Source organism: Halictus rubicundus, chromosome 11 (genome assembly GCF_050948215.1).
Source record: "Halictus rubicundus isolate RS-2024b chromosome 11, iyHalRubi1_principal, whole genome shotgun sequence".
Classification (NCBI taxonomy): Eukaryota; Metazoa; Arthropoda; class Insecta; order Hymenoptera; family Halictidae; genus Halictus; species Halictus rubicundus.
This window is the reverse complement of record NC_135159.1, coordinates 9,859,980-9,884,055: the sequence shown is the minus strand read 5'-3', so window position 1 is coordinate 9,884,055 and position 24,076 is coordinate 9,859,980. Positions and strand designations below refer to the sequence as shown.

The window sequence follows — 24,076 nt, the reverse complement described above, 5'->3', positions numbered from 1 at the left end:
CAAGAAACGATAATTCCAGGATGTCTTTTAAAATGAATGATAGAAACAGTATTCAACGAACAATATCTCCAAATCATACTGTATTATTCGCAAGATATTCGTGGCTCTCTACCTATAGTACAGAAAAACGATTAACACTAAAAATCATCAAGTAACTCCATTTGTATTACAGTTGGAATCAATGAATTCGTATCACTCACCCATCCACGCACCCTCTTCAGCAATCATACACCTATTCGATACTATGTCTGCGTATACAGGATGAGTCACATGAAGTGTCACATGCTAGTAATTCCTTTCAAAACTATTCACTGTAGCAACAAAAAGTTCTTCTGAACATTTCATACAATCTTTCCTGATAAATCTGTAACTCCTAATGAAACAAACCGAAAATGTTTTTTTAGCGAAAACAAAAGTAACGCAAGGTATCTACATAATAAAATTGTAAAATGACATACTACTCAACTGTTCTGAGCAATAACACATTGTATAACTATTCAACAAGATATCAAAAGGACGCGAACCTTTGCAGACTATTTTCAGCAATCGTCGATAATTTTGTTCGTCTCCGACTACCATACTAGTGAGCTACTAATGGTATCACAATAATAGAGACCCTCATGTGGGTGCCAGTGTCGCTACGATCATCGAGGTACCATATCAAGGTACTCGTGGGTACCAATGTGGTACCGATGATACCACAAGGATGAAAAACCGTCCTACTACACTAGGGTACCAATGATACCACAGTGACAAGGTACCTATCTAACGCATGGGTACCGATGGCAACGCAGGGACAGGGTACCATTCTAGTAGACGGAGTACCAATGATATCACAGTGACAGGAGTATCATTCTATTACACGTACATCAATGATACCACGGTATTACGAGATACCATTACAAAACATTGGGGGTACCAGTGGTGTTGCAATAGCACAATACCATTTTAATATACAAGGTACCGGTACGGTACACCATGATATTGGGTTACCATATTTTCTCTAATGTGGCACCATGTGGTACTGTTGGTTTCCAAGAAATATTGAGCTCCCGAAGTGAATTGTTTGGTAACTTGAGAAAAAGAAATTCAATGCGACATTGAACAATTTTCGATGGCACTTAAACACATACTGTGACGCATCCTATTCGTATGAAAAATTACACACATATAGACATACCAATATATGTGCCAATAAATATACACACATGTAAAATAATAAAATTTAGCTTAAATCTCACGCGTACGCTAGCCATACGTTTATACTTCCTTTGTTTTTCATTTATACACATATATATGTTTATATACTTCCTCTACATAGACGCGCATACGTATACACAGGTATGTGTGTGTGTGTGTGTGTGTATATGTACACGTATGATGTATTATGTAATAATAATACACTATGTCGCATATAAAAAACAATTACTTATCGTAGAATACAAGATTGTTTCGTACATATACATAGATATACGTATATGGATATACATACGTAAGCATGCACATACATATGTGCACACATACACATATGAATACGTATATGTATTTATGTATATATGTGTATATATATATTCTTTTTATTATTAATCTGTTCACTTTAATTAATTGAGTGTCAATTTTGTATCATCGTCGTCATTATTAGTATTGTTAGTTACTATTATTATTAGTATTAATTAATATTATTATTATACACATATCTCGTCTCCTTACGTCTTCGTTTCGTTCGAAATTGTTTTTTCGTCGTTCCCTCGTTCCGTTACCAAAAATTTGCTTTTTGTTTAACAATTAATTCTCGGCTCGATTGAAATTTTCTTTGTAATTAAAAAAATAATTCTATAATGTACACAATTCAAAATTGAGAATTTTTCAAGAAAATCGATTCAATCTTTATATCCGTAAAAAAAGCAAGATTTTGGTCACTCAGCTCCAAACGAATTCGCATTCGTTTATACTTTATCTATAATTTAACTATACATCTTATGCGATTAGAAAGAACGTGTGTCCGATTCCGGATTCAAGATTTCGTACTACGTTGCGTATAAAAATGTTTCAAATTTATTTAAACAAATATCCATTACCTGAATACGGAAACACTTTCCGGCGTCTATCGAAATTTCATTTTTCAAGCAACTCATGCAATTTTTATCTCGTGGTACGCTAAAACAATTAGAATTGTTCATTAAAACGATAAATAATATTTTTGTCAACAAAGTAGAAGAAACAGATAGAAATATAAAACACCGCTTATTTTACAACGTTCTCTTTAATTATGCAACTTTTATTATCATTGTATAACTGTCATAATAATCGACTTATCTTTCTTTTTTACAATCATTCAGAATCATCAAATTTTTCCACGTAATCACACGGTCTAATCACTAACGCACAATATATGTACCTCTTTTATCTCTTAAACAAAATAAAAAAATGAACGGAAGAACATAACGGTTGCTCGATGACGATTACGGTCGTTAAAAAACGTATATCTCCGGTCGATAGGGGGCTCGAAAGTGTAACAATAGAAAATAGTAAAAATTTATATAGTATAACTAAAAAAAGAAAACAAAGATACCAAAAAACAAGATAAAACGTTATTTAAAAATTATTATTATTGCTTCATCGTTATTTTATCGACATACGTAGATCGAAAGTGAAACGAAATTTGAAAAACGGTATCACCTACGAAACGGTCTCCCTTTATCTCTCTACCTTAAATTACAATAATGACAAGTAATCGAAGAATATTCTTGTATACTTATTTTTACCTTTTTCATCCTTCTTTTTTACGCTTTAAAAGCTAACAATTGATACAAAAATCGACTCGTTGACGACACGATTAGAAAGGCTATCCAGAATACTCGTCGGGAATTAATAATGCAATTAATTGTCGACGAGACTTTTCTCGTTAGATCGTTAATCTTTCGATAAAAAAGTGACTTGGATGGACCAGGGGAACTCGGACAGTTCTCATTAAATCAAACGAGATCGAAATACAGTATTCCCTCCGTAGCATCGCGCTTCTACCCCCACCACTTTGTGACGTAGCGCGACGTTACGGAGGAAAACCTATGCAACGAGCTACGACGAGGAAAAACGTCACGGGAGGGGGGTGATGTGATAAAAGTAAACTTCAGGAAGGAATCATGATTAAATGAACCTAAAAATTTCTCGTTACCAAGTACATCAAACTTAACAAGGCGACACGTACCAGCATATAAAACGTTGAGCAGAGTCTGGGACATACAAAATGACGATACAATAGGATTAATTTTTACTTAAGCTGTGTCATGCAATTATAGGTTCAGTGAAAAGCAAATGGTAGCTGGAACAATAAAGGCAGCGATGCAGTGAAACGATAGGAATCGAGGAGAGAATCGAATCAAATTATAAGAATGCGGTAAAACTGGTTTGGTGACCTACCTGAAGTATTCATTGATCCGTTAATTGCGTTAAGATCGATAAGACAGCAATGATCCATTAATTGCGTTAAGCCCGATAAGAGAGCATGACTTGTTATGATCATGATATAGGTCTGCAGATGAGGAGGAACGAGGGAACAATCTTGAGATTATGGTAAGTGTCGGGCTAAGAAGAAAGGAAACGAGAAAAGGGTCGTCTTGGTTGGCAGGTGTTGAAACGTCATCCGTCATTGTATTCATATCTCCTTCCTCCGCTGCCATCTTCAACCTTGTTTTCCATCTGCTCGGCTACAATCTCGCTCAGCGATCTCGAGTCTCGTCATGGAAAGGAACTCCTGGAGGAGGTTCTTCCATCTACAACTTCAACGAAAGAATTTTCATCTTTTCAAATGTTGGTTCTACGGACTACCATTCTTGTTACGTTCATGTCTTTAAACGTGTTAGCTTCCCGATCTTCCTCCTCCGATTTTGATCTTAGACTGCTTGTAACTTTGTATTCTTACACTTCGCATACTTATGCACTCTGAACATAACGTATTGGCTTGCGTCTTGTCAGACACCTTTGCTCAATAATTCGGCCACATACACGGTTAACGGCAGCTCAATCGCCATCCTCGTACTCATCCCCGTATGCCATAACGTTGTGTACTTTTTGGTGGGTTTTTTCGCGCGTGTGTATATGTATTCGTTTGTGTTTAGGTGTACGTGTGAGATCGAGCCAGAGAGCCAACTGCCGGTGGAGCAGACTCTAGCTGAGGCACGCGATGTCGCGACGTTGATGCTGCAAGAGTATTATCTGCTCCACGTTCCGTTTCCACATCCTGGAACAAACTTTCATCAATTACTCAGGGCCGGTTGTAGGGGATGTCAAGTCGACTGACCACCTCAGCCGATGGAGCTACAAAGTGATGGTGCAACGAAGGACATTCAAGGTGTCTCTCTACTTTGATCGCTCCAAAACATCAAGCTAAATAATGCCAGAGTGTTATAGACATATTCGTGAAACTGGCAACATCGTAAGATTCGATGTTGAGCCACTCTTTATTTCATGATATTACTTGGAGCGTTTAATTGTTTTTAGAATCGAAGACTACAAAATTCCAATTTGCAACTCCAGACCCTGCAAACATGTTTATATGTATATTTCCATCACCACTGAATATTTTTCGATGTAAAAATTGATACTTGTACCTCAAATGTGAAATAAAATGATCCAAAAGTTTTATAATTCCTTTGAAAAAAATTTCAAAGGTTATTGACTTTTGGGGCAGTCATGTTTTTTGCGGAAACCTTCTGGTTAAATCAACACAATTTTGAATGAAATGTTTAAAGATTGATCAACATAGTCACAAAGTTTGTAATTAACAAGCTCATTAGTTTTATTTTTAAACAATTGCCAAGAACCCTATTATTTTTCGACCTTCAAGTAGGAAAATCCCCTAATGAGTAGCATTGACAGTGCTGCTATCTACTATACCGCAATTCGGTTGAAGGAAACAATCCTCATCAACAGACTGCATAACGCACATTCCTTTTAAATTAGTAACAATATCAATTAAAATATTGTTAATAAAAAATGAATGGGCAAATTTTATGGGCGTCTGAAGAAGGTTGACATAACCTATTCTATTTAGCTCCCCTATAAACAATGGATGAAATGATGAATACTTTGCCAAGAATCTGTATAACAGACTAATCGCATATAATAATGTACTTAACATTTAACTGTTATAGGAGAGTTATATTTGTATAAAATAATTTATTCTTAATACTTACTAAAAATGTCGGAATATTCATCGTGGACATATGTTTTATATAAAAAAAAAGAAACATAAGACTTTTTCTTGATCTATAATTACAGAATATTAATGTACGTATAATATGTATATTTGCACATACTATCAAAAATGATAAAACAACGTTATTCGATCGATGAGATCAAACAAAGAAATTATAGTTCAGATTAAAAGTAGAAATGTAGAAAAATGTAAAAATAGTTTGCAGAGAATCCAGGGATAATTGATATACAGGAAGTAGCTTCTAATAATGTACATATATACTGTTGTTTTGAAACTTCATATCTACTTTTGAGGCAACGTTTAAAAAAGCTGCTAAAGACAACAGTCAAGAAACTTCAGTGCGAATGGTATAAAAAATAAATCAGTTATACAAATGACACAGAATAGGGGTGAAATCAAGAGACACGTGCGCAAGGAATGTATGAGCATGCAGATAAACGATTGATAAAAACCAGTCCTCTCAAGATGACAGATGAATAAACAAAAAAAAAATGCTTTATTCTTCTTACAAGAGTGAATATACTTTATTCGTAGCAATAAACAAAATTAATAAATGTATTTTATTTAAATATGCATGATATTCATCTTATCACAAAATATAGCTTAATTTAAAGGTTATCGACACTTTAACAATCTTCCTCCCTCATTGACTTAACAACGACCGCATACGCATTCAATTGTATCGTTTTCGACTTGCTCGCGCGTTGACTTTTTCACTGTCGATCATAGGAAGGACATATCAACTATCCCCAACTTCTTGCAATTGGTGCGTAATGAACGCGTTAAGAGAATTACTAACCAAACTCGTGCCGGCAGAAGAAGCAGACGTGGCAGCAGGGGTAGGCACCGTCAATATTGGATGATATTATCTACATCTGCGAAGCCGCACGCCCCAAGTTCTGCGCGAGACATTAACCGTACAAGCTCCCTCGCGTGCGACGCTGCGACTTCCAACGGTGGTCGTCGTGGAAAATTACTCGATTCTGAAATTATGTTCACACAATATCAAACCAACTGCCAAACAACCGTCTTTCTTTACATAAATTACCAAAACATGTCAAATTACGATTCTACACTCAATATGGTCCACCAAAACACTGGATAACTCTTTGCAGACAGGGCTTAAATATTTTTCTTAGAGAACTAGACCATCTAACAACATTTTTTAAACATTTGTACTGATCTCTTGTTACTTAGTTACTACATTACTTCTTTGGAATCTTAAGGACCTTTGATTGTGTGGCTAATGTGTAATATATGCGTCTCTCTTGATTTGCGCCTCATGAAATTATTATACACGTATGTAGTATCTGGGCGAAGACGCATTTGCAATCTCATCAATATTGCACTCATTTACAATTCGAGCACACCATTTTAATCTCTCAATTTATATGCAGCAAACAAAACACGTGCATTGTCTTACCAAGGATGGCGGAATTGAGTCTTGCGCAAACGGTCTCCCTTTGTTGTGGATCGAGCTGCCATCCGACCGGCGAATCCCACGGATTCGCATAAGCAAGAAGACTGAACGCGTCGTGCAGCATCTTTTTATTGCTTTCGCTCTTCCCGTGCTGTTGTCGTAGATGTATCGACTGGGAGTAGAGCTGTCTACCGAATTCTAGCATCTTCTCGATCGCCTGTTTGTCGCCGCCGCATAGCTGTTTTCTGTTCGCCTTGTTCGATGTGTTCTCTGGAGTACAACTGCCGTTTTGTTGCTGGTGGGTTTGATTGGTATTGTCGATCTCTGGGAACAGGTGAAATTTTCTTTTCAAGAAAAATTTCAACCGGAAGCAGCTTTGGAACAATATAAATCGGTGTAAAAAAAGGCGAACTGCTTTTGATTCTCATCCGTACCTCGTATCAATTTGATACATTTTTCATGTACAGGGTGATGCTATTATACTATTTGTAGAACAGTTCATAAGATCGAGACAATGCGAAGTCGAACACGCGCGAACGAAATCAAGAAACGCAAGTATGCGATCAACATATCGCGTAAATATTTATTACGTTATCCACGATAAAATCATTAGCAAAGTTCATTATTTATCGTTTCATTTCGTTCGATGTTTTACCATTGTGTCAATTCGGCACACGACGGACACATTAAGTGGCGAAAATGAGGGACGGATGAGAGTTAATAAGAATAAATAACGTCGATTACTTTTCTCACGGAACAACACAATAACGCCTCACCCATGTCAACGTCCTCTCCGTTCTGACACTTATACCCGTTCGTGTTCAGATCGCCATTCTGGTAGCCGTTATTGGTTCTGACGCCGTTGACGATACTCTCTTCCATATCTACATCGTCCTCGATCTGACCGTTGACGAACTGTTGCTCAGTGGAGCCGTTGATCGCGTTGCTAATGTTCATCTCCTCGACATTGCCGTTCGTTGAAGACTTCGTGTAAGCCTTCGTCGATTGTATAACGCTAGTTTGATTAATGTTGGAATTCTGGCAGACTTCGGAGTCGCTGCCGTTTACCATTTCGACGAACTGTCGACATTTTAAGGCGAAAAGAAGATTCGTGTCTCTCTCGAGGAGACCCGGGTACAGTCGACTCGTCAGCTCTATGGCCTCTCCCATTCTGCCTGCCAGTACCAACTTTAGAATTCCTGAAAACAAATAACATCAATTAGGTGTACTCTAATGATTACCATCATATCATATCATCTATTTCACACGAGACTTACTTTGTCTGTTTTTTATGGAGTTGAAGTCTTCCTCCAACACTTGACCAGTACTATTAGCAAATGCTTCGGCAGTGGCACAATAACCGTGATGGACTAAATATGTTGATACCATTCTGCAAATAAACAAAACGTTTAAAGAAGAAATAACGAATAAGAAACTGATCCACATACTTTCATAATTGAATGAAAAAAGAAAATAGAAAATTCAGAAGGAACACGATGTTTTCAGATTGTATGTTAAACTACACTTTAAAGGCGAAACTTAGGATGCATGTTCGACAGAAATTTCTCTAAACAACCGTATTATGTCTCGACACGGTCTTTACTAAAAAAAAAAATTAAAATAAAGTATTATTTCAACAATTTTTAGTGATCTTACAGTTCAGAAACATTCTGCTCTCCTGTATTTCGTACTTAAATCGTCTGACTGCTAAAAATGACGACAATAAAAAATATAAAGCAATTCGTAAAGTGCGTACGTTTTTTGATTATTGACAGGTCGTCAATACTGTCATTCCAACACTGCATTCCCACATAGAGAGCGAGACAACGAGTTGAACTTACTTGTGGAGAACTGCTTGCCACTGACCATGATCTGGCGTGGGATAGTTTATGATTTGCAATCTTGTTCTGACACGGAGCTCGTTGAGCATGTCGTCGATGTCAAAGACAAACGGTTCCTGACCGAAATTTGCCTCGACCACTTCTCCTGGTGTTTGAAGACCCACCGTGGGGTATAAATTTGGCTGTGGAAGGTCAAACGTGTTAGTGAAAATTGGAAGTAGAGGTGTGCGAGAACCCGATAGTCGTTATTAGGGAATCCCGATACATTCGAGAATTCCAAAACTCTTGGGAATCCCGACCCGACATTTTCGTGTTCTCGCATCCCTCTTAAAAGCAATCGATTAAGCAGAAGAATGAGTTGTACTTACCGGAAGTTCAGTGAATGCGATACCAAGATGGTGTCCGTTCTTTGTGTAAAAGACAGTGTTATTAACAAGATTCACACCGCAGCCGATTACATCGCCGGTAGTAAACGTTGGCCCGTATGGTTGTCCCGTTCCAGAGGAACAGAAGCTGTGTCCATCATCAGCATGGTACCCATAGGAGAGCCTGTCCCAGCCTGGCAGCCTGTTCACGTTTACACCGTGTGCAGATAAACCAACACCCATGTAACCGTCTCTACCTTTACTGACAATCTTCACTTCGAAATAGTAGAGACCGCATGCTGCCGGTATTGAGTGTGTTGTACGGACACTGGCTGCATCCTTGTGAGTCTTTCCGTAGCCTGAAACAGAATCACCATGGATTTATTAGACGGATGAAAGAGTCGATTGAAGTAGCAACCACGACTACACAGTTCTAAAGTGAAAAACAAAGAAAGAGTGTCTTTCAGTTGTTACTTTAGTTTATAATAATTCGCAATTTGGATGAAACCCTGATCTATTCAACTGTGTACTGTTTTTAAGTTCTTTAATGAGTTCAGAATTGTCTACTTGCAGGTACATGGTTTAATTGCTTGGACAAATATGTTGGAATTGTTGTTGTTTTAAATTTAGAATTTTACACATTTTTCTTTTAGTTGGATGTATATACATGAAATGAAAGAATGTAATTGTGGCAGAATATTTATTTCATATAGAATGTTTAGAATTTAAAACATAAACTAATAAATATTACCTTGTTATATTGTACCCAGATGTTTATTTCACAAATTGCTCTGATGAATTATTTATTCCTTCAGTGCATCCATTAAAGAAATTAAAAGTTTTGAAATTAATTACATAAAATTCAAATATGCTTACATATACACACGAATAATTAATTTTCGTGGTTTAAAAATTAGTTTAACAACGAAAAATATTGACACAACAGATTCGAAGCTTGGTGTTGCTCTCATTGTTAGTTAAAGGAATATTGAATAAATTATTCTTTAATTGTCTATATGAAATGATAAAATGTTTCTTCCATTATTATTTATAAATGATATTGATCATTGGGTTGAACTGAACATAATTTTCAATATTGCATGATTTAATTACCATGCATTATAAAATAATTTATTGTGATACAGTACATATTTTTATTTGTTTTATGAAAAATTGAATAAAATATTTCAAAAATAATATTGACAACTATATAGAATAATTGTAGATGTTTAAGCACAGAAGATTAACAGACAAGAGACAGAGAGACTATAAATTATTATGAAAGTTAATTTTCTGGAACTGGTCTGTCAAAGATTGAATTTGCATATTCGAAACAAACATAAAAAAGATAGTGTAAAAGTGTAAAATAACTTTTTGTTCGTAGAAAAAAAAAGTTAAAACAACATAAATAATTGTGGTGTAAATTGCACTCTAGTCACGACAAATCTACATTTACTATAATCCTGAAAAAGAACGTAAAACACATACATTAATTCGCTGTCTGGACACAAATAAGTTAGTAATTCGTACTATTTTATAATCGCGTTCTGCGAAACCGAACGGTTGGCAAAATCGAAAAGCGACAAAAATCGGGAAATAGAGAGATTAACTAACTAGAACAATACGGTTCGATCTAATACACCCATTAAAACGGAAAAATCTATTCTTAATTGTTTACAGCGTCGACAACGCGATAAGCTTTCGAGCATGAAACGTTAAATTTCTGGCGTCCCGACTATGCTAATGATTTTATTGATAAATATAAACCGCGTAATGACAACGACACGTTGCAATATTCAGCAGCGTCACGCGCCACGTGCAACGAAACTAACAAGTCCAACCATTTAAATGAAAAATATGTAAACTTTCAGATTAATCTACGACGAAGATGGAACCAGAGGGAGGGAGGAGCGAGAGTGTGAGAGAGACGGAAAGAGCGAGAGAGTGAGAGGGAGAGTGAGCGAGAGAGATCAGGTGCGAGAAAGAGACGAGAGACGCATGAGAAAAGGAAAGAGAGAAAAGTAACTGTTCAAACATCGCAGCTGTCATTGTCATTGCGTCTTCCCCTACGCAGATTCATTTTTTCTGTCAATCCGAGAAAAATCCAGCCCACGAACAACACGAATCCGACGGGGGGTTTCGACGCGGAGGGGTATTACCGTTGAAAATCTAGAAACACAACAGAGGATGGAGGCGATCAGGAGAAAGTCGAACGGAGACCACGACCGATCAGCTGATTCCTTTGTTTAGGTCGCTGACACACGCGAAACGGAGCCCTGCCATTTTCAATCGATATTACAAGCCCCGTCAACGATTCGTCCGTATCGGGCAACGATCAGATCCGATTGGCCAGGATCGTTCCGCGATCCTCGGACAGGCTCTGACACGGGTGTTCGTGCTGAATCAATCGACCTGGACACGGGAATGATCCACGGCCCCTGTAGATCGGGGGAGCAATCGCGATGTCGTACCTTTGTAGTGAACACGAAGGTTGTTTTTAGAGAGGCCGATGAACGTGTACTTGTCCTTGGAACTCCACGACCTTGGCAGCGGTGTCTCCTCCTCGTTTACCATCGGATAAAGTAGCTTTAGAGGATCGACGGGCTGGTTTTGCCCAGGATTCGTCTGAGACACCTCCATAACACTCCGTTCCTCGCTGGTGGCGGCCATCTTTCTTCTGAGCAGCCCCACTACTCTCGCCCGTGGACTGTTCTTGACTGACTGCGCAACGGCCCTGCGCAACACACAGCTTTACCCTCCTGCTTTCTCGGACACATGAAAACTTAGATCAACACACTTGCGCAGAATAATTGAACACGCGAAATTACCCGTATCGACATCTATCAAGCGATTTGCGACTTTTCATTCAATTGTTTCGACAATTTCCAGTGGCACGGAATGGCGCCATTTTCAAATCGCTTGAAAACTACTCTGTAAGATCGATGATCTTGCGCGGTTTTTTTAATTAAAATCAGCAAGAATTAGACCACCCGTTTATTTAGTACTTCTGTATTGATTTTATTCAAGAACAACGTTCATTTAAATATTTATCTAATGGCATATTTTTTTTTTTTTAAAGATCATGATAGCGCCATCCAGGGAATAAAGATTGTATTAATTTCTTAACAGCTTAAACTTTTTGCCGTAGATGGCACACAGGTCTTTTTACCATATTTATTATTAAGATAAAAAATTGATTATCTTATCAATATTGACTTAAAAACATTCTACAAACAATCTAACATTATTGTAAATTGTATGTAGTCACAAATTTGCACGGTTTTATAATGTTTTCGCTGTTATTGATATCAGATGACACTTGATTAGTTTGATAGTGTTCCCGCGCGTTTATTGTGTTCTGCGAAATGGCATGCTGTCAAAGTTATTTACCCGATTATTTTTCTGTGAATGATATTTTATCCACTGAAGAACGTATAACTTGCAAAGTTGAAGTCGAATTACCAGGATTAGGTAGTGATTAGTTTAAATAAAGCACTATATTTTTAACGGTATCAGACTATGTATACATTCTTAACTTTGAGCTGTGTTTACGAAGATATTTTTTGATTTTTACAATCATTTATTTAAGTAACGTTGTCATATTCTTTATTAATATTTTATTTCGATTTAAGGTACGATACATAACCTATTCTTTCGAGTCGAGTATATATTAATTACGGTCCTTTTTATAGCATACAACTAGACGTTGATAAACAATTAAAATACGATTGCATTGTAAAGAGACGTTTCTCCTGTTATTTATATAAAATATGTCATTAACCACCTCAATTCATACTTACTTAAGGTTTTCTGGACAACTCCTCAACATCCGATGCATTAAAAATTGGATCAAAAGTAGAGTTCCCATTATGGTTGGCAGAAGCACTAAAAAATTTACAGAATTCCATAGTTAGCGTCGATATACCAAAAATATACAAGGAAGGATATAGGTTTGTTCGAAATATTTAATATCTTTATTGCACTTGTAAATTTTCATTTATTATTGTTTTTATTTATTTACTATGGAAAGTTTTTGTTCATTGATTTTTTAATAGTCTAACATTTATTTTCTATGGAGATGCTTTTGTTTATTTGTTTTTTATTATTTTGTTAGGGAAATTTTGGAGGCAGATGCAGATGCTATTGTTTTGAGCAAATGGAACCCTTACTTTTATGAATTAGGCATGCATGTTATAAAATTTGGTGACAAGGAAACAGAGCAAATAACAGAAAGTTTGTTACAGGTAAATGAATGGTTAATTCCAAGAGAAATTGGGCAATGATGTAATTCAATGTCTGTTAAAGTGCAGACATGCTTGTAATATTGACTTAAATTCTAAATATATGGATGGAAGTGATAAATATGGAATCCGAATGATCTAGAAGTACCCAAACTTAAACCTAAATTCCCCTTTTACTTTCATTGCAGCGAGATTAAAGATTAATATTCAATTATTTTCAGACATTTAAGTCCCGTTTTCGATTAGTTATGGACTGGGCCCACAATCCGATATCTGATCCAACAATAGGAAACCAACTTCCCAGACTCGAAAGAGATCTCTTTTTAAACGGAAGAAAAGCTAAAATTCGACTGCTAGAGTGGCTAAGAATGGGCACCAATAGCATTCTTCCATCCGAAATTACGGCAAATTTGAAAAAACGTAAAAGAGCTGACTATGAACTTGATTGACAAATTTTTTTGTTTTTTACACACGCTCAAGCATGGTTTGAATAAATTAATTGACATTTTATGACAAAATGTATAAAATAATATATTGGACTATTTTTGTATAAAACATTGAATGCACTCAATAAAACAGCATCTTAGCATCTAGAAAAATTGTCTTTTTCTTGTTTATGAAAATCTATGAAACATTTACATTCTTTATTATATGATACAAACTTTTTCTACAACGTTCAAATAACAATTGCGTAAGGAAAAAGTTTATTTACAATTTGTTTGACGTGTAAGCTTATTTAGCGATTGTTTATGCTGGTAATGCTTTGCTCACAACCTAAGGAACATTCTTAGCCTACGAAACGATTGTAAAAATTAAAAAATCGACTATGATAATGGGGAACAGACATATGATTACAATAAATAGGAAAATAATAAAATGATACATGAGAAAGTTCGTAATTGTAAGAAGTATGTGTATTTTTTTTGAACATAACATATACCATAGAATAAAAAATTAATTTTTCTAGAGAGTATCCATTATTTTAGTATATTTTATCGATGAAATTCTTTTTTTTAAATAATGGAAAGCGAAACTAATATATCGTTTTCAACAAAAACATGTTACAGTAAAAAATAAATACAGAAAAAAATATGCAGAAACGTGGTACAAGTTGTCCCTCAGTTTAACCAGTTTCCTTGTTTATTATTGACAATATTTATCACTTCCACTAATTTACAGTTTGCATGTCTGCTTAGGCACGCATTACATAAAAAAAAAACGATATATATATTATATATATTATATTTCGCATTATGTATTTATAGTAGTGTTACACATTAATTGCTAAATTAAATGTATTATTGCTTCCTATCCGGCCATAAATACGAAATCTACTAGAAGTCGCGTTGTACATTTGGAAGCAACGATTTATTTACTTCAATAGCTACTTGCAACTAAATTTGTTTCATCATTTGTTTCTTCTTTGTTTCTTCTAAGGTTCAAGCCTTGATATTAACACACAAATACGTTTCGTTTCATAACAGACATTCATTAAAACTGTTTTCTGTTCTCTTTATTGGATACTTATTGTTTGATTCTAGTATGTCCCAAATTGTTTCGAACTGATGAAGAATAATTTCAGTCACATTCCAAATGTCTGGGGCATTAAGAATAAGCATGCGTACTTCTTTGCTAACAAAAATTGCATTGCAATGGCGTGTGCTCCTTTCTTCGGTGAGAGAGGTGCTAAGATTACTATGCTAATTGATTTTGATTTATTATTGTGGAATGTGTTCTGTTATGGACAGGGTACAGGACCGAAACTTCTTGAAAAGTCTTCAACATTTCCTGAACGCCCTGTGTAATGATCTTTCTTTTCAATTTTAACGTTATATTATAATTTATACGAACATTACATTTACTTAGTTACAAACATTTTTTCTAATTGTTCTACTCTTGAGAAAGTTTCCTTTCCCACAAGGAAAAAATATAACTGAAAAAGTGCTTTCTTAATAAGTCCTGTCTCATATTGCAAAATGAAATTAATATTTTATACCATTTTTATAGGAATTATACTTTTTTATTTGTAAGATGATTCAAAAGTAACTCTAACAGAAACATACCTAAAAAATGTTTAGGTATCGTTTTGATATACAATAGAAAGTAGAGTTAATAATTCGAGAAGACTATCTACTATCTAAACGTTGTTTTTAAATTATCGGTTTTTAATTCATAATTCTAAGAGCCGCTTAAAATTAATCGTTTCAGTTAGGAAAATAGTTTAAGAAGTTCCACATTAAAGTCGATCAATTAGGATTCAAGTCAACTTTTAGAACACTTCATATCTTATTTAAAAAAATCATAAAGTTACTTAAAAATATATAAATTTCGAGGATACAGTTAAAGGAAGTCTTATATTATTTTTGTTTGAGATGTGTTCATATATGAAAATTGAATTTCGCGCTCTTACTCCATGCATGGTACCAACACAATATTTACACGGTTGGTACTGTGAAGCAAATAAAATCATTCGAATCTTTTTGTTGTCTGTTTTTATAGATTGATAAAATTTACTAGTTAAATCTTGAGATAGGACTCATTAAAAAACATTGTTAGATTTAACCCTTGTCAGAAGGATAATTGTCAAAATGATAAAAAATGTCCATAGCATCGTCGTTATTGGAAAAATAGAATCTGTCATTTATAAAAATATTTGATTATTATTACAATCGATGATCACTGTGTCTGTATAATACAATGTACAATTGGTATAACAGGGTAACAAGTTGCTTACCGCGATAACAAAAATATTCTCTGCAGGAATATATTATAAATAATATAATTAATTAACCCTTTTTCTATAAATAACAGTACACTTACGTCTACGTACGTAACAATGAATGTTAATTATATTATTGTTGCGTTTAGAGGTCGGTCGTGTATGGTTTGAAGTAAATGAAGAAATAATCTTGACAAAAGTTACAAAATTAACATACTTAAAAAAAGAAACAATCGTAAAAGATTATTAAATGGTAGAAATCGAAAAATCTCGAGCAATCATAACGTTCTTGTGTTCATAAAATGCAAAGATTGTTCTCGGATCTCGATTTCACTAATCGCTAATTTTACTAACGAATTTTACTTAAATGACCGTTGTACAAAAAATATAGATAATTAATGACTTCATTTAATTATCGAGTTTGATTCGAACCTACGATTAAGGTAATTAAGGATTAATTGAGCAATCCATTGAGCACCACTGTTACTCAATAAAACCAGAAATCGTACAGTATTTTCAATAGTTGCCAACTGTTCATACAGTTTCAACCTATGTAATTGTATGCTCAAGGTCATTGAAGGGTCATCTTTGTTACAATGCTTAGTTACCCCCACTATTATGCGTTTTACAAAAATAGATGTTCTTTCCGCGATTCACAGTGAGGAAACTGTCCTCGAACAAACAATTAACGTTCATCCGATTATTTCGAGTTTTATTATAAAATATAAAAGCTACTTTATCGTGAACTATAAAAAAAGAATTTGAAACCGTTCTCTCAACCCTGTGGAACATGAGCACTAGATTAGAGAAATTGTTTCGATATGATCTCATGAGTAGAAATGTTATTTAAAAATCATAACATCCCAGAAAGTCGAATTCAATTATATCAAAAAATAATGTTTCTCCTGGAGGTAAACAGTTGTCTCAAAAGGATCATTTTGAGAAAGAGTTCAGAAAACTGACTTCCAGGATCTTTAGATAAATCTACTCGACTCTTGAATATCACATTATATTCAGTTAGGTGCTCCAATCTATTAAAAAATAGTTCTCAAAATTTTGTTTCAATTGTTAATATTGTGATGATTCTTTCTATACACTTTGGAATTATTCAATGAACTAGAAATGCATGAACAATTCCATGTAAAAAGTTCATGTCAAACGGTTGCACATTCTAGCGTCACAGTTAGAAATTACGAATTGCCTGTTACTCTAATGTTGCACCAAATATTTTCAACCATTTCTCACTGTCTACAGTGACCTTCAACAACATTCTCATACGTTTTCAAATGTGATTTCCACGTATCACAATATTTCGTTGAACACTAGACCAGTGAATATACAAACAAAATTTGAGAGGGCTCAAGCCACGGAAAGATTTCCGATGGTGACATGTAAAGTGTTGCCATAAGATTTCATCCTTCCTTACAAAACAGTTTCTTCTTTAACAAAAACAAGTCTTCTTCGGAATCATTTAAGATCACAAGAATTTCGATATCCCGAGGAACATAACTCTCCTAACATGAACCAAATATTTCTCTGGATACCACAAGGTCAATAAACATTTGTCACAGAAATTAAGCTGTTGCAAAAAATGCTTCCACAACATCTGCTCCATCGTTCCCGAAATCGTAAGTACTCCAAATTGGTGCGAGTCATACCAGCAACAGTCGAGAACAATTCACTTTCATTCCACAGGATCTACCGATCGAGTCTGTCAGGAGCCCTTAAAAAGTGGATTCACTCTCTAGACTGGGCTCCTGCTTGAACATCCTGAATCCGGACACACTGGTCACGTCCTCTTGACTTTGTATTGGTGTCAGGTCCCTCATTATGATCACGGGACTTCCCCCAGCCAACATGTGGTCTTGAGGACTCAGTGGTGGAGCGTTGGCAGGCGTCAATGGACTACTAGGACTTTCGTTGCTGCTCACATAACTGCCAGGAGCGTTTGAGATCGGGATTGGCGTTACAGCACCGTTCACTTCAGCTGTGGCACCGCCTAGGAGCATCTCCTGCAGCAGGTTATCAATGTGCGCCACACCAAACAGTCGCACGAACTGGATTTGTTCGATCATCTGCCAAGAGATGGACTGCAGAGCTGGCAAAGTCAGGAGGATCTCGCCGAATCGGCCACGACTGTCGTATTGTCTGTCGCTGATGTAATCCTCCAGGTTGATCTGAATCTGCTGGCGCAATTGCTTGATTCGCTGCGGTTCGCTTAGGCCCTTTGCATCTGTTGACAGGAGATCACGGATGATTTTATGATCTGAATGCTAATAAAGCAGTCTTGTTAGTCTTGAGAACACAGGAATATTCTACGTAGGTGAAGTATTAAGAATATTATGTAATTCAGTATGAAGTCCCCTCTACTTGACAATTGCTCTACTGTAGTCTTATCTATTTCCCTGCTCTTTGCTGATTATCCAACTTCATTGTCTCCACTTCTTCCCATAAATAGTATGATTGAAAACGACAACTATATAATACACGATTTAAAGTGCTAGACTATTTCATATTTTACGCTAAGTTTGTCCACAGTTCCTCTTCGAAGAACCACACCGTGTAACTATGTACACGGTGAGAGAACAAACTGAGAAAATGTTTCTACTAGCAACCCCATAAATTAGGAGTTAGAGCCTAAATGACAGAAATTATACTGGGTAGGACTGGTATATGGGTTGGGACTATCAATGATAGTACTGTACAGGTTCAATGACATTGAAAATGGTAGATGAGTTTAAGAAATAAATTTGTTGAATAATTCCTCATGGCTGCATCTTTACAATGTTAATAATCGTAAATTAAAAATATTAGAACGCGTCATTTTTTTGCTTTCACCACCTGATGGAGCATTATTCGGGTGTCACCAGGAGGAGCTACCAGGCAGATAATCTTCAGCTTAAGAGGATGACACGCCAGGCAGCTCGCAGCAGGGAGTCTACGATCTTCTGCAATTTGTTGGAGAATGGCGGCGGCGACCGCGCCGATGATCAATTAAATCTCATTGAGACAATCGTTCTCGCGTGCCCGGCAAATCATCGCTGAATGACACGCAAATTCTTCGTACCGTTCGACTGCGGATCGCAACGCGAGACCGCTCGATATCGTCGTTATCAGAACACGCATGGAATCCCCTAATTGGGAGGCTCATCTAATTACTGGACCGCCCATTTAATTGTTCGTTTGCTGATAAACCCGGGTCAAGTGGGAGTGTAGCCTCCGGAACATGTGGTTAGAAGACACCATGAAAATTAAGACGGTTATTATATCCAGCTCGACTGCAGAAGTAATTTAGGCACTCGCTGATTATGCGCCACACAGAAATTTGCTTTGAGCTGATGGGCTCTAGTGGAATTATTATTAGTTTTAACGGATTCATCTGGCTTCAGAAAATCATTGACACATTCTGACTGATTATAATCATTTAATGATCCTAGCTATCATAAACTATTCTACAATGGGGAATCCCCTAAATTCATTGAACAATTTCAAGGTGACTCGTGTTTCTAGGTGTTGTAGACTATGATGAACAGTGTATGATAGATCAGGGTTCAGGAAAATAGTTATTGGTGTTTAAAGGAGGAAACTTACTGGGGTCGAAAAAGACGATAGCTTTCAAGCATGCGAATTCAGTGTCGTCGATCTGCACCTCGTTCAACGGTTTGACCAGCTCGTCCATTACTCTGACGCCGACCTTGCTCATGTCCAGATCCTGATTGCGACCCTCTGCGGACAAAGATATGACTGATAACGACGGTTAAGCCGTCCCTATCGTATACAGCTACCAATCGACTGAGTCCGGATGAGATAGAGTGTACAAGAAGCTGTGAAACCCGACAACCAGTTTGAACAGACCATCTGCACTCATGCTACTGCATTTCGCAACGTGAAGGCCGAACTCAGTCTACTAGCTACTCCCCAATACATGGTCGTGCAATTTGCTCAACGAGACTGCCGATTTCTTTTCTCTATTAAACTATGAAACTCATTTTCAATTTATTTTTAAACATACCTGAAATTCTATAATTTGCGACAGCAGCATTAGTTAATTATATTATTAATCAATGTTAAAAACGCATTAATATAAACCAAATAAAATCAACACAAATGAATAAAAATATTGATCAATATTAATACAAGTTAATGAGATTTGCTTTAGTATTGACAATAACAATTTGATTTGATGTTAATTTAAACTAGTAAAATGTTTATTGAAAGTGCAAGATATTTTTACATAATTTGACAGAATGATTTATACTAAAATTATTTTTTATACATTTGTTAAGTAATGTTACTTATTAACACATTGAAAGTTGAAGGTTTGTATCGATTGTCTCACTTTGCATGATTAAATTCTACTCAAGTACAAACAATATACAACAACTGTCTTCCACAAAAATTCAATTGATGTAAAACATAGAAAATGAAATGTACAACGATGTAATATAAAAAAAGAAGAAACTTTTGTGGAAGAATATTGACTTGACTCAACAAGTCAAGAAAGAGTGTTATATCAATGTTAGTTTGTTTTAAAAGATAGTTCTATCGTGCATGCTGTTGTTATTCACTCACCCATATTTTCCTAATAAGTATGCCATACCTGTTTACGTAAGTGCATAAATTTCAGGAAAGCTGTTTACTTTTCAAACTACTTCGAATTACAGTGATTTAAACATTAGAACGTAATAAACAAAATAATCTATGGCAGATAAATGGAAATTACGTATTATACATGATAATATTGCAAGCATTTAGGTAAAAGTCAGTTATCAGTTAAGAAGTTTTAACAATTACACGATTCTTTGCTAGTGTGTTCGTATCTTTTCGCGTTATCACCGGAAATCTTATCTATCGATTTTATTGAGAGATGAAATAATACAATGGTAATTTTTATCGCATACAATTGTATTTTTAGCTGTTTCATGTATTTGCAAAAAATATTTTGACGTGATAACCGTTGACTGTTATCGTCGATCAGATAAAGTTAATTTTCTACAATAATACAATAGTGATTCCAATTAGAAAAATAAATATCAAGTGCTAATAATAAATATAATTTTAGATCATTGATTATGTATTAATTGTTAATAAACTCGTATTTTTAAATTCTTCACATATTTTCACTGTTTTGCATTTGATTTATTAATTTTTCTCACAAATGCATAAAATCCGCAGACTAACAATAATTATTCTTGCTCCGTATCGTTAACACAGTGTACTACGTTACCGACAGAGAGACTGAATAGGGGATGCCCAGTATAATAAATATTATCGCGGGAAATTTGAAAAAGGAACTAGAAAATATAAGAAATTATGAACTGTTTCCGCATTTGAATTGAAAAATAAAAGTTAATGCATTTACACTTAATGAAAGGTCAACTTTTATGCAGATTTCCAAACCATATAACTATTATATACAACTTTATCTGTGTTTTAAAGTGATTTTATTTAATGTTCTTTATCTAGACTTTTTATGTAAGCTATTTGAATAGCCTGGTTAATTTAACAATTACAGTAGCAACATTAGAGGATAATTTGTTACTTTGAGCATCCATTTATATACATTTTTTTTCAATATTTACTTTTCATATTATAATTAATTATTAATTCTAGTCACTGAATATTTTTCGTTATTCATTGCAAAGAAATTCTGTTCTATAAATAAATTATTTTGTATTTTTGAATGCAGTGTTGCCAGACCACAACCCTGCCCGTCAAATTCAAACAACAAGATGGCTGACTAAATTCTTGGTTAGCACAAACACCGAAGCAGGTCCCCAAGGCGGGAGATTTAAAAGAAGGACGTACCAGGACAGTTTTTCGTGATGATGCAATTGTTGCCTAACAGAAGAACGTCCTTGAGTTGCATACTACGCCTGGCAACACCTAGAAGAAGGTGTTCACCAGCATGCGCCCTCAGCAGGGCGACCTGATCGTCCAAGGTCAACTCGCTGAAGGCTGGGATATACTTGGCCCACTCGACTAGGATCAGCAGCTGCTGCTTCATGCTGTCGCAGACGTCGTTTATGTTCGCGATCTGCTTCGTGCTGAGATCGATGTCGTTGCTCGGGCTGCCTAGCTGTTGGCAGAACACTCCAGTTACCCTCCGCGAATTTTTAGCACTTGCACAGTGCGAAATGTACAGGGTGACTCGAAAAAACTGGGCCATGTCGATGCAGAATCGAGTACTATGAGTCATTTTAGGTGAAATGATCGGTTACTCGTGACTGGCTAAAGAGATTTTTATGAAAATTTAATATAACGTAATATTTACGAAATTAGGGACAGTTTAAGTCATAATTTTCTTGACTGTTGGTTTGTTTGTGAGATATAAATAAAAATTCATCACTACTGCACGTTTTCGCGAAAATTGTCAAAAAATGTAAAGTTCGAAGGTTCGTATTTTGCAGACGAATTCAAAAACAGTAAACTGATGACATAAGCTCCCCCCAATTTTACGTAAACTGTACTATACATCATTTTGCATTGATAACATAAACAACAACTCGTCCCAATCATGTGAAACAGTCTGTACACAAATTATATGTACAGTGACATACGAGTTTCAACACAAAATTTGGAATCTTTACTGTACCTCCAACAAAAAAAAAATACAACAAAATAAATTTCCATTATCAAAAAGAACTCCTAAGAAAGGAGACTCCTAAAAAAATCATTCACATAAAATTATCATAGAAATTTTTGTCGCATTCAAAAATAAAGGTGAGCTATTTATTCAATTGTAAAAGATATAAACGTTAATTTTAAATGTTCAATGAGGCGACTATTAATTACTTTCCTTGATTGTCGTTTTTATTTATTTCTTTCGATTCTCACAACCCAGAAGAATTTTTTTCGCGATTGAAAATTATTTTATTGTAAATAAATAATGGTGCTCGAGTATTTCAATGGTTGGCATTTTGTGAAAACGATCATTATAGCAAGTAGCTCGGTTTTATTTGAACAATGGCCCGAAAGACGATGCCTCGCGAAGTAAACAGCCGGATGTCTTTCCGTCCACCGCATTAATATACATCAGGGGGAGGGGGGCAATATTCACACAGGCCTCATTAATTCTCTTTCTTCTCGTAATTATTGAGAGCCACGCATTGAATTTGTTTGTTTAAACGCGATAAACAATGAGCGAGACAGTGAATGTCTCTCATTAAACCGACCGAGCGAATTGACAAACGGATTAGCATGTTCGAGTATATTATACAGGCTGTTCCAAAATATACGAAGCCCATTTCGCCGTTCGATAAAGAGGAGAAGCGGGCAGACACATCAATAATAATTCAAGGAAGATGTTGATTTACAGTGGCTCCAAAAAGTATTTTCGGGAAATTGACAATCTTTGAATTATTATAACTTCGTGCGAAATGATCGTATAATGACAAACTTAGGCTCATTCTAAAGCTTGAAGTCTCTACTTTTTCAATCCACCGTTCATTTTTCTCTACGATTTTTTTGTATGATGCAGTGGATGGGAAAGTGGAGACATGTTTCTCAAAAAACCTATTCGAAAATTATGCAAATTGAAACGTCTCTGGAGATTTCGAAAAAATTTTTTCGGAATTGAATCTTTTGTAGATTTCAAGAATGAAGATTCCTCTTCGCAACGAGACCTGAAAAAGTGATGTACGATTTTTTAAACCTATTTCCTGGGACAAAAACGGGGACCAAATTTGGTCGAATAGTTATAACGGTGTACCTTATACTATTGTGAAAATTCAATAAAACGATTGAAAAAAATCATGTATCAATTTTTGAGAGCTCATTGTAAAGAGAAAGCATTAATCTTCAAATCTACGGTAAATTCAGTCCCGTAAAAATTTTTTTAACGTTTCTACAGACGTTTCAATCTACAACATCCTCGGAAAGAACATGTCTTCAGTTTTTTATACTTCGACTCATAAAAAACGATACTAGAAGAAAATTATTGACGGGTTATGAGAGCAGATGCTTCGAGCGTTAAAACGAGCCTAAATTTATTGTTGTACGATTTTTTTTACAAAGTTGCAACAGCTTGAATATTCACAATCGTTAAAAAATGGGAAATTCAGTGTTGGAGCCATTTTTTTTTGGAGCCACTTTGTAATTTAATAAAATTTATAATTGTTGATACGAACTGACCTCGAGGGCAGCGCCGACTTGTCTGCTGAGCATTTCAGCCTGAAGCAGAGACACCACCGATAATCCACTGCCGTTGCTACTTTGTTCCTCATAACTTGGCCTTCTACAGCTTATCCGATCCCTTTCGTTCTGTACAGCT

The 24,076-nt window shown here is 35.6% G+C and overlaps 3 protein-coding genes across 12 annotated transcripts in view; 1 reads left to right on the top strand and 2 right to left on the bottom strand.

Annotated features, from left to right (window-relative positions):
- Positions 1–51: 51 nt before the first annotated feature.
- Positions 52–11,587, bottom strand: Ranbpm (Ran-binding protein M). Of its 7 annotated transcripts, XR_013083030.1 has the most exons (10): positions 11,316–11,585; positions 8,848–9,203; positions 8,480–8,661; positions 7,916–8,028; positions 7,415–7,837; positions 6,642–6,962; positions 6,018–6,201; positions 3,421–4,240; positions 2,079–2,157; positions 52–373 (listed from the first exon to the last, which is right to left on the bottom strand). XR_013083030.1 is itself a non-coding variant. In XM_076796475.1 (7 exons), exons 1-7 carry the CDS (start codon positions 11,512–11,514, stop codon positions 6,068–6,070), a joined length of 1,728 nt encoding a protein of 575 aa, XP_076652590.1. In that variant the 5' UTR covers positions 11,515–11,585; the 3' UTR covers positions 5,685–6,067. The 7 variants fall into 7 exon arrangements, 2 of the variants coding, with proteins under 2 accessions (XP_076652590.1, XP_076652591.1); XR_013083029.1 differs by having other exon boundaries at positions 52–2,157; XR_013083028.1 differs by lacking the exons at positions 52–373; positions 2,079–2,157 and having other exon boundaries at positions 2,245–4,240.
- A 534-nt stretch (positions 11,588–12,121) lies between these two features.
- Positions 12,122–17,258, top strand: Psf3 (DNA replication complex GINS protein PSF3). The gene is made up of 4 exons (XM_076796559.1): positions 12,122–12,315; positions 12,650–12,794; positions 12,959–13,088; positions 13,307–17,258. Exons 1-4 carry the CDS (start codon positions 12,210–12,212, stop codon positions 13,532–13,534), a joined length of 609 nt encoding a protein of 202 aa, XP_076652674.1. The 5' UTR covers positions 12,122–12,209; the 3' UTR covers positions 13,535–17,258.
- Hnf4 (Hepatocyte nuclear factor 4) overlaps positions 13,982–24,076 on the bottom strand; it is a 46,955-nt gene continuing 36,860 nt past the window's right edge. For 3 of the 4 annotated variants that reach the window (XM_076796555.1, XM_076796557.1, XM_076796558.1), the window contains 4 exons: positions 23,938–24,074; positions 21,613–21,883; positions 19,396–19,548; positions 13,982–18,037 (listed from right to left, as the gene is read on the bottom strand). In XM_076796555.1, the coding sequence (XP_076652670.1) occupies positions 17,529–18,037; positions 19,396–19,548; positions 21,613–21,883; positions 23,938–24,074 (1,070 nt within the window). In that variant the 3' untranslated portion in view covers positions 13,982–17,528. The remainder of the gene's footprint in view (positions 18,038–19,395; positions 19,549–21,612; positions 21,884–23,937; positions 24,075–24,076) is intronic. The other variant, XM_076796556.1, reaches the window with a different exon arrangement.